This window comes from Vipera berus (assembly GCF_964194415.1).
Source record: "Vipera berus genome assembly, chromosome: Z".
NCBI classification, from domain to species: domain Eukaryota; kingdom Metazoa; phylum Chordata; class Lepidosauria; order Squamata; family Viperidae; genus Vipera; species Vipera berus.
Window position 1 is genome coordinate 94,590,123 of NC_138205.1, and position 12,065 is coordinate 94,602,187.

At 36.1% G+C, this 12,065-nt stretch overlaps 1 protein-coding gene across 1 annotated transcript in view; it reads right to left on the bottom strand.

Annotated features, from left to right (window-relative positions):
* The window catches only part of DNAH11 (dynein axonemal heavy chain 11), a gene marked incomplete at its 3' end in the record, with an annotated part of 227,874 nt that overhangs the window by 98,444 nt on the left and 117,365 nt on the right, over positions 1-12,065 (bottom strand). Inside the window, 3 exon segments of the mRNA XM_081342997.1 lie at positions 4,141-4,302; positions 5,929-6,071; positions 8,990-9,113. Coding sequence (XP_081199123.1) covers positions 4,141-4,302; positions 5,929-6,071; positions 8,990-9,113 — 429 coding nt within the window.

The window sequence follows — 12,065 nt, forward strand, 5'->3', positions numbered from 1 at the left end:
CCTTGCAGTAGTTAAATCCCATATTTCGGGTAGGCTAGTTAAAATCCTCACATGCAATACAATGTTCACTAAGCCATACTCTCTTGCAGATACTTACTAGAAATGAATTCCTTTATTTTTCTAGTTTATTCAATGCAAACTTGCTTCTTCCCTCTCCCACCATTTCACCTACTTGAACCTGTTGCTACTTTCTGTTCAGTTTCTACTTGTAAAATTCAAAAGGTGAAAATAATTTGAGATTAAGAACAAGAGGGAAAATGCTGTTGGCTTATATATAGCAGGCAGTGCTGCTTCATCTAGTTCAATGTATGGCTTCTTTCTTACACCATTGAAGAAATTAATGAAGAAATTCTGAAGAACTCATAATCTTCACTTTGGGAATTCAAAAAATAGCAACAGTAACAATGAAAATGGGGTAATGGTAATTTAATAACTAACTAGTAATACTGCTGAATATAATTTTTAACAGATGGTATCCAACTCAAGAAATAATAAAATAGTTATTGTATTTCACAATCTTATTACAATTCTTGAAGATAGAGCTTGGACTTTAGCAACTTTACATTGTCTCTTCTGGTACTACTTTTGTACAACTTAATCTTAATTCTTCAAAATATTAACCGTGAGAAAAATAACGTAATATGCAGCAGTGTGTGTTTGTGTATCTGAAAAATGTCACATCAGATTATCAAAACCTATGTACCAAGTTAATGCACTCAGGAAAGATTTTGTTGAAAAATTCTGTTTCTAAACTGAGACGATTTACATATTAACTGTTCATATAATACTATTGTTAAATTGTAATTTGACATAATGGATGGATCTCTGCATAATGAGCTGTGTTCTTTCCCCTCCCCCAATTAAAACCACATAGAAAGGAGAAAGCCTAAATAATTAGAACTCTTAAGCCTAACATATTAGGATTGAGGTAACAAGATTTTTAACTATATTTATTTATCTCCAAAATATGTTTAGAACAAGTTATATCACTGCTGACTAAATAAAGCTGAATTCATATATACTATGATACACACACACACACACATCACAGCACATCATATACACACACTGTATATACAGGCACTGCATGCATACATACATATATACATACATACACATATATAAAATCTCTGTGCATATCCAGCAGAAGCCATATTCTAAGAAATAATGTATTATTTGGATTAATAGATATTGATTAAAATCAGTTGTCTGTAAAGTTCCCATTTGTAAAATTAATTGATCTCTCCATCTGTACTTATTAACCATAAGCTCCCCTTCACAGAAAAATTGCTTCCACACAAACATATGTACACATGCATACACATGGACATAGCTTTCCCTCCTCCCGCAAAAAAAGCAATACAAGAAAAAGGTCTGAGTATGAAAACATGTATAGTATTACTAATTATTGATATATTCAAAAGCCCTACATGTAGACACTATAGATAAAGTGTGCTAGATTATACCAAAACTATAGCCCATAACATACACAACATATGTTGCCCAAGATCATGTGGCAGAAGCAGCACAAATCCAGGAAGAACTGCTTTAAGCAGTTGTAAACAAGTCTTATTATTAGCAATCCCACCTTCTCCAAAGCATCTTTTCCCCCCTCAAATCTGAAGCAAAATTTCATTTGGATAAACCTTTTTTGTGAATTTGTATAATCCATTTTTAGTTATCATTATTATCATTTATAATACTTTGTAGCACAGATCCATAATTTCACTATGCCCTATGTGAATAAGTTTTTTTTAATATTCTCTCTTATTTATTATAACCTTTGTATTATAAAGTATTATAAAGGATGGAAGATGGAGAAAATGCCCTATTATTCATATGGTTCATAGTATTGCATATATTTATATAGCTTTTACTATTATTGCCTGATTTTTATAACTAGGAAGGCCAATTTTTCACAAATAATAATAAGATTTTCAAAGAGCTGCTTTAGGTTGTCAAATATCGAAGTTGGCATTATCTGCATTCTTATGGTTCTGAAATACCATTTAAAGATGTTGTGAACAGAAATATTCTGAAGATGGTTCTTTTGCAGATTTATGGATATTGTACTGTTTCTGTGAAATTCAGCTTCTCTGCATTAGCTGCATTCTTGGCCAAAATTTTAGTGTATTATATTTCCTACAACTGAAGATTCTCCTTGGTTAACTGCCACAAGTATAGGGGTATAGTATGACAAAGAATGCAATAGTATGTATGCATTTTCCATTTTAAGACTAATGCTGATCTTTGTTTTAGAAATTTAGTTTTAACAGCTCATGCAATGGCTTTATTTGTCATGTCTAACTCAAACAACTTTTAAAAACTAGAGAGTTAAAAAGTGTGTTTTTAGAAATCCTGTTTATATTTCAATTAAATTTGTTCTGTACTTGTGATAATTTTAAATAATATTTTCTATCATTTTACGTAGAACAACTAGTTAATTACATCAATCCTCATTGTTTCCATTTTATGAAACAGATGTTACAATATATAATTCTAATCCCATTTCTACAAAATTAATTTTATGGACACAAACATACACACACCACACACACATACTAACTAATTGACTTTGGATGGGTGTAATTTGAACCAAATAGAGCAGAATAGACCCAGAAGTTCTATCCCTGAATCTTTGAAAAGTTATTTGCATAGTATGCTATGGGAAAATAAAGACAAGTCTCTCTATGGCCAGTAGATGTCATTGGTCACTCTTTTTAATCTTACAGAATCTTTTTTGTTGCTCAGCATTGGCAGAAGTATAGGACTGAAAGAAAAGAAAAAAGAAAAAGATCTAACTACTAAACTGTTTCTAAATTTTTCTGTGCTTTCACTTTTACGTGGAATGAAAAGTATTGAGGCCTATTGGCATTTGTAAAAAGAAGGAATTATATTGGTTGTGACTGATATTTAGCAAAGGGAGAAAGAACAGTAGAAACAGATTTTTCGTTTTGGGTTTGCTATTGGGTTTGCTATGAGTTCTATCCATTTATTGTGTTTGTCACTTTTTAAAGTAATACAGAATTTAGCACCATCCCCCTTAGCCAATTCTCTTCTGTTTCACTTCAGAATAGATCTTGCATGCAACCAGTTGTGTCATTCCTCGATCAAGTTAAAACATTAATAACTATGTTTCTAATCAGATTCTCATTTGGTTTGTTTATCATAAAGAAAGAGAGCATCATTTTGTTATTTTACAATTGTTGGCTTTACAGTAGAAGAATCTCTTCTGTATTAACAATGAATCTTCTATTCTTATATTACTCTGTCATCAGCACTTACATCAAGTCATATTTATTTTTTCTTTAATGTTTAATCAACTTGTTGTTAATTAAAGTACTTTCTTATTCCATTTGGTCCAGGAAGAAATCAGATACTGAATCTAACTAAAAATCTTGCAGAGTAGCAAATAGAATTTAGGAACATTTTTCCAGCTGGATCATAATTACTCTTAAGAAACTATACTGGACATTATCGTAAAAAAGAAGCTTAATTGTAAGTGTTCATTTTAATCATCAAAATTAAATTCTCACTTCCATATTTTTTAATATTACAGGTTAGCATGAATGCATTTTGATTATTTTCTAATTAATTTTACTACCATATGATAAAAAGTTAAAAGCACTTCTATTACTCTCTCACTTGATGGGAAAAGGGATTGAAAATGTTCTGATATCAAGTGCTTACTTAAAAAAATGATAAAAATATTCTTTTAGGTGAATACTGAGCACAATTTTTTACTCTTGTAAAAGTTAGGAGTGGGAAATTCCAATTATGTGACAACGTTTTGTTTCTTCTATATTCATATGCAGAGTCAAACTTACGTAATTTTAGAGAAATGCTTCAATTGAAGCTCATAAACGTTTTAATTTCAGATGATACTGTAAAAGTTCAAAATGTCTATTAGGATCCTTGCACATTTGCTTCCTTTTCATTTCCTTTTCTTTTTTTCTTTCACACTTTCAAAGCTATGTTGAAGAAATTGGCTGCATTGTAATACAGAACACTGCAGCTTTAAATGAAGGCAAATATGTGAGGAAACAAGGTTTTTTTTTCTCTTCTAGCTTATCCCATTATTAATCTCATAGAGAGCTGTGTTGCTTTTTACATATGATTGACGAGCTTGAAATTCTGTACCTTGATCCCAGGCATCTCCTCAATGAACCTCCTGCTGACGGATTCCAGGGCCTCCTGCGGCCACTCATGAAACCAGTCAATGGCTGTGCAGTTAACTATGGCTGGGAACTTCCGAGCTCTAACTCGCAATGTGGAACCGACAGGAGAGAAACACAAAATGATCTGTAGAGATGAAGAGAAGCAAAAAAGAGAGGGAGAGAAAGAGAGACTGAAGCATAACATGGTAATCAAAAAGAATAATGCAGTCAACTGTGGTGGCAGTGAGCCATTGCCATGAGACTCACAAACAAGAATTCAATTTACCTAGCAGCTAATGAATTTAAGCAAATGAGGATTTTAACTTCAGAAAATGGTGTTTTATTCACTTGCACTGGGTTTTGTACAAACCATGGATTTGGTGCATTTGTGGGTTGCTCCCTGGTTCAATCCAGTATCAGTTAATAAGGCTCATTTGTGTTAATCAGTGATGCTAAAACTTAATTGTAGCATTCAGTCATTAGAGCAACCCATCTGACATAAATCACTTCTATACTTCTGATTCAGTGATTGTTCCACGTGATTAAAGATATTGATGCAATATGTCCATTCCTGTTTGGCTACATTTTTGTTTTTAATGCAGATATTGCCATTCTTCAAAGCTTCCTAGTGATATTAGAAAATTTTGCACAGCAGAATCATTGCATAGCTATTTAAAAATAACAAAACGTAAATTATATTTATCCACATGTTCCAGTCCTGACAATTTTATATTTGAAAGAAAAATACATTTTAAAGGAGGCGATTATCCAATAATGCTTTGGAAAAAAATCTTCCTATGCTACTATCTCCTTTTATTTTTCCTTTTCTTTTCTACAAAATCTTACAAATGTTTTTGAATAAATTAACTGATATATCTTCTCCAGTCCATGGCCTGTTGGAAATCTAATTTTGCACAGTAGGACATCTGAGAAGTAACAGCAAGGCAAGTATGTTTCAGAGGTTTTTAAAAAACTGTAAAAAATAATGTTTTACATTGGAATTATGAAACATTAGAACATTTGAAAACCAAATAAGGACTTATCCTATGATGGAATACTTAATGAAAACTTTTCAAATTCTTGGTACCATATTACTATCTTGAGAAAGATTCAAGATCATCTTTTGGAAATATTACTGCCAAATTTACAAGATGTTAATACCTATGAGGTTTCCTTATCTCATCTTAAGATGTCCTAAAATTTTGTATGGGATCAATGTCAGCTTACAGATTCTTCCTGTAAGCTTACTTAAACCATAAAAGATTCAGCAACCAACAAACATTTTGATCCTTTTTTAAAATTAATTTTATGTCATCTCCTTTTGGGAATTAGAAACATCCCAATATGCATGGAAACCATTTTGCCATTGCATTAGAGTGATTAGAGAATATTGAATTCTGATTAATTTTCATATCAGATTATTGGTAAAGTTTGCAGCTGAATTTTCTACATAGGAAGTATATGGAGGCAAATGGACAGTGAAAGGGTTATCCTTTCTTCCCTCTTAGCACTTTGATTCATAATCCTTTCTATGGAAATTTTAAAAAAGAAAATTAAACTCTGTAGGCATCATAGGGTGGAAGACTGTAATTGGCAAGTTGGCTGAGAAATGATAACCCTTTAAGTTCAATACATGCAGTAAACAACAGGTTAGCTTAGCTTACGGTTATCTCTGAATCAGAAATAACAGTAGTAAATTCTTAAGGAATTACTGAAAGAGATGCAAGTAAACATATGCTCTCCTTGTAATATTGGAAAATTTAATTCTTACTTTGAGTTGCAGTCGTACTCTATCTAAAAAGAAATTCCAACAGTTTTCTCTCGTGTCAGTAAGACCAAGTTCATGTATTTCATGCCTCATTCCTGCAATAATACTATCTGTATCTTCATCACTTAACAGATCTGGAATTTCTCCTTGATTAAAACAGATAAGAAGAGTTGCAAGAAACTGATATAATAAAAAGTATATATACTTATTAGGCAAGTTGTATTGTGGAGGATTAATTTTCTTATTGAACAATTACAGTGCTTTCAGTCAATCCAAAATGTTAATAAACCTCAAACCTGAACATTTAAGAAAGTAAAAGTGAGGTTTTGACATTCTTAGGAGAATATCTACATGTGCACAATTATTGGGCAAATATTAGTGTGCAGAATTAGTGTGCAAGTAAATGAAAAACAAAAAATTCCCACCTGATTCATTTATTTGCATCTGTTAAAGTGAGAATAATAAACAAACAACTCAAAATGTACAAATAAACATTTCTGACATTTCAAATAATAATAATAATCATCAGTAACCAATATAGCCACCCTTCTTTTCAATATCAGTCATAAGCCTTCCATTCATGGAATCTGTCAGTTTCTTGATCTGTTGATGATCAATATTTTATGCAATGGCAATCACAGCCTCCCAGACTCTCTTCAGAGAGGTGTACTGTTTTCCTTCTCCATAAATCTCCTGTTTAAGAAGGGTCCACAAGTTCTCAATAAGGTTTAGGTTAGGTGAGGAAAGGGGACATGTCATTATTCATTCATCTTTAAGTCCTTTAACGGCTAGCCACACAGTGGAGTACTTCAACACACGTGATAGAGCATTATCCTGCATAAAAATCTTGAAAGATGCAGACTTTTTCCTATACCAATGCTTGAAGAAAGTGTCTTCTAAAAAGTGGCAGTCGGTTTGTGAGTTGATTTTAAGTCCATCTTCAACCTGAAAAGGTCCAACTAGCTCATATTTAATAATACCAGCCCATACTAGTACCCCACCTCCACCTTGCTGGCTTCTGAGCTGAACTGGAGCTCTGTGCCTGTTATTGATCCAGCCATGGGCCCATCCATCTGGTCCGCCAAGAGTCACTTCTCATCTCATCAGTCCATAAAACCTTTGAAAAATCTGTCTTTAGATAGTTCTTAGCCCAGTCTTACCATTTCAACTTATGTGTCTTGTTCAGTGGGTGGTTGTGTTGCAGCTTTCATTACCTTGGCCATGTCTCTGAGCACTGAACACCTTGTACTTCTGGGCACTTCAGGTAGGTTGCAGTTCTGGAATATGACAGCACTGGAGGACAATGGGTTCCTGGTAGCTTCATATTGGATTCTTGTCAAATCTTTGGCAGATAATGTGCGTCTTTTTTTCTCAACATGTTTTTGATTTTTCAGAGTCAGTTTTTTTGGCCCATTTTGAGGAAAAGAAGCTGCCTAATAATTATGCACACCTTGATATAGGGCACGGGTCGGCAACCCGCGGCTCCGGAGCCGCATGCTCCCAGCCACCCGGTGCGCGCGCACCTCTTCGAACGGGCAGTGGTGTGCGTGCACCTCTCCAAATGGAGAGTGGCACCGCCCGTTTAGAGAGGTGCGCGCGCACCTCCCCGAATGGGCGGAGGTGCGCGCGCAGCTCCCCAAACCTTTGGAGAGGTGCGCGTGTACCTCCGCGCGAACGGGCCACGGCGTCGCTCTTTGAGGAAGCTGCCGCGGCCCATCTGCAAAGCTGCTGAAAGCGGCAGCTTTGCAGATGGGCCACGGCAGCTTCCTCAAAGAGCGACGCTGCGGCCCGTTCCAAGAGGTGCGCGCGCACCTCCCCGAACGGGCGGAGCTGCGCGCGCACCTCCCCAAACCTTTGGAGAGGCGCGCGCGTACCTCCGGGTGAACGGGCAGTGGTGCCGCTCTTTGAGGAAGCTGCCGCGGCCCGTCTGCAAAGCTACCGAAAGTGGCAGCTTTGCAGACGGGCCGTCGCCGTCGGGCAACCGGGAACCGGTTCCATCTCACTTTTTAAAAAAATGGCAACTGCGTGCGTCCGCACATGCGCAAAAAAACATTTTGCACATGCGCAAAATGTTTTTTTGCGCATGCGCGTGCATGGACACACGCACACGGCTCCCAGTTTTTTTAATTTGTGATGGAACCGGTTCCTGGTGGCTCTTTTCCTTTTTTAGGTTGCCGACCCCTGATATAGGGTGTTGATCTCCTTAGGCCATATCCTCCCTGATTACACAAATACACATCACCCGATATAGTTATATCCACTAAGCATTCAGGTTGGAGGTGGAAAATATGCATGAAAATGATGTTGCCTAATAATTGTACACACAGTGTACATGTAATTGTTCATATATATCTAATAAGAATTTCTTATTTCTGCTCTAATGTTCCTTACAATTATGAGGCCCATTAGTTTTGTTTTAAAATGTTACAATTATATATACAAAATATTTATTGATTCAGAATAAAAGATTAAATATAAATATGTACTTATTGCCAAGAATCATTCACTTAACGTAAACATGAATAAATTTCTTTCTTTTCCTTCTTTATTTTAGAAACCTATATATATATGTTAATACATTAAACATGGTCTTGTATCTGTCCTTAAAGGCTAATATCACTACTAGGATTTGTTTCTCTGTGTAACCAATTAATACAAATAGTGTTATATATGCTTAATTTTCTGGTTAAAAGCTAGTATTAAAACTGTCACAGTTATTCCACTATTAATCTAAAACATTCACATAAACTATGCTTTTTTTCACCCCAATAGAGTTGCTATGTTGAATATATCAACCATTTAATATGGTCAAAGTGTACCAGTAGGAATGTATAGCTATGGGCTATATAACCTTAATATTGGTTCTCAAGAAATAATATGGCTAGTTTTCAAGAAAACAATGCACAATATTGAACTTACTAGGGTTAATAGATATTTTGTCAAAGGACACCCCACCCACATTGGAAAACATCTCAAAGACAAATAACCTGTTTTTAAAGTTCATTGAAACACCTGATAATTTGTCACTGAGAGAATCTCTCAAGAAATGTGTAGGTATAATCACCTGATGCCAACAAGTCATTAATCAGCACAAGAAAGTGTTCATCTGGAACTTGAGCATCTGTCAGCAAAAACACAGTGGGAATGTTCTTGGCACCTGTCTTGATATACAAACTGGCAAGATCTACCTGTAAGGGAAGGAGGTAATTACTCATGTTAACTTAAAATACAGAAACAAGGAAGAGGGAAGCAGTGGGAAACTGCAAGTAATTGGAATGCTGTTTTTTACATCGCGTAACAACAACACCACCACCACTACTCCTACTCCTACTCCTACTATTACTACTACTATTACTACTACTTATATTATTATTATTATTATTAATAATAATAATAATAATAATAATAATAATAATAATAATAATAATAATAATAATAATTTGTAGTAATCTTCCTCATCCAGACTCTTAATGTTATTTCTGTGGGGCATCTTGATTCCTTCAGTTTTCACTATTTTTCCTTGTCTGAGAGTAAGTGTGGCACATTTGTCCAAGCCAAACTCCATTGCAATATCTTGGCTATATATACGGACAGTGTTCAGCAGCGATTCTATTTCAGATGATGTTTTTCCATACAGCTTCAGATCATCCAGAACTAAAAGAAATGAATAGGAAGACCAGAACGCTTCATCCATGCAGTGACATTGACAGATTCTATCTACCAAGGCAAATAGGTGGACGTGGAATGCTGCATGTACATCAGATGCTGAAGAAGAAAAAAAGGCTTTGGAAGAATATATGAAGGACAATGATGAAGATGCACTGGAATTAGTATATCAGGAAGGCTTACTGACTACTGGAGAGACCAAACTGACCTACAAGAAAGACCAAATGAAGAACAGAATAGAGGCATGGGACGACAAAGCACTACATGGTCAGCACATTAAAAAAAATAGTTGGGAAAGCAGATAATAACAAGACCTTTCTAAGAGCAGGAAAGTTGAAGAAAGAGACCGAGGGACTAATTCTGGCTGCACAAGACCAAGCCTTAAGGACAAATGCATACAAAGTCAAAATTGAGAAGACAGCAACAGACAGTAAGTGCCGCCTATGCAAAGAAGCTGAAGAAACAGTGGACCACCTGGTAAGTTGCTGCAAGAAGATCGCACAGACTGACTACAAGCATCAGCATGACAAAGTAACAACAATGGTGCATTGGAAGATCTATCAGAAATATCATTTGCCTGTAAGCAAGAACTGGTGGGATCATAAAATTGAGAAAGTCATAGAAAATGATAAAGTTAAACTGCTCTGGGACTTCAGAATTCAAACAGGTAAGCACCTGCAACATAACACCCCGGATTTAACAATTGTCGATAAGAAAGACAAAAAAGTCTGGATAGAGGATGTGGCAGTGCCTGAAGATAGCAAAATAGATGAGAAAGAACTGGAGAAGATACAAAATACAAAGACCTACAAATAGAAATAGAAAGACTGTGGCAAAGGCAAGCAAGGGTAGTACCAATAGTAATAGGCTCCTTGGGTGCAATCCCAAAACAACTGAAGCACTACTTGAACACCATTGGCATTGACAAATTTGCCATTAGTCAATTGCAAAAGGTGGCCTTACTAGGAACTGCTTCCATCCTGCGACAATATCTATAATACCATCAAACATCCACATCTACCTATCCCAGGTCTTTGGTAAGGACTCGATAGGTAGACAAAAATGCCAAATCCAGTCTGAACATCTGGTTGACTGTGCAATGATCAATAATAATAATAATAAAAGTTGGAAAAGACCTTGGACGTCATATAGTCTAACTCCCTGCTCAGGCAGGAAACCCTATACCAGACATGTCAAACTCACGATATCACGTGACGTTGCTCAACATATTGGGAGAGTTTTGCCATTGCCAGCAATGGAGTGGGCACGGCTTGACATCCCTGCCCTATACCATTTCAGACAAATGGCTGTCCAGTCTCTTCTTAAAAACTTCCAGTGTTGGAGCATTCACAACTTCTGGAGAAAGGTTGTTCCACTGATTAATTGTTCTAACTGTCAGGAAATTTCTCCTTAGTTCTAGGTTGCTTCTCTCTTTGGTTAGTTTCCATCCATTGCTTCTTGCCTTTCCTTCAGGTTCTTTGGAGAATAGCTTGATTCCCTCTTCTTTGTGACAACCCCTGAGATATTGGAACACTGGTATCATGTCACACCTTGTCCTTCTGTTCATTAAATTAGACATACCCAATTCCAGCAACCGTTTCTTATATGTTTTAGCCTCCAGTCCCCTAATCATCTTTGTTGCTCTTCTATGTACTCTTTCTAGAGTCTCAACATCTTTTTTACATCGTGGTGACAAAAACTGAATGCAGTATTCCAAGTGTGGCCTTACCAAGGCATTGTAAAGAGGTATTAATACTTCATGTGACCTTGATTCTATCCCTCTGTTAATGCAGCCTAGCACTGTGTTGACCTTTTTGGCAGCTGCAGCACACTGCTGGCTCATATTTAAGTGATTGTCCACCAGGACCTCAAGATCCCTCTCACGGTTACCACTGTTGAGCAAGGTACCACCTATACTATATCCGGGCATTTGGTTTTTCTTGCTTAAATGTAGAACCTTACTTTTTTACCATTGAATTTCATTTTGTTAGATAGTGCCCAATGTTCAAGTCTGTCAAGATCCTTCTGTATCTTAAGCCTATCTTCTGGAGTGTTGGCTATTCCTGCCAGCTTGGTGTCTGCAAATTTGATGATTTCCCCATCTATCCCCTCATCCATATCATTGATGAAGATGTTGAAGAGCACTGGGCTCAGAACAGAACCCTGGGGCACCTCACTACACACTTCCCTTCATGTAGATGCAGTTCCATTGAGGACCACACGCTGGTCAGCCAGCTATGAATCCATCTGGTGGTGATGCTGTCTAATCCTCATTTTTCTATCTTATCTAGTAGCAGGTTGTGGTCTATTTTATCAAATGCCTTACTGAAGTCCAAGTAAATTATATCCTCAATATTCCTGTGGTCCACTAATTTTGTCACCTGGTCAAAGAATGCAATAAGATTTGTCTGGCATGATTTGTTTTTGACAAACCCATGTTGGCTTTTGGTAATGACTTTGTTTATATCCCTTTA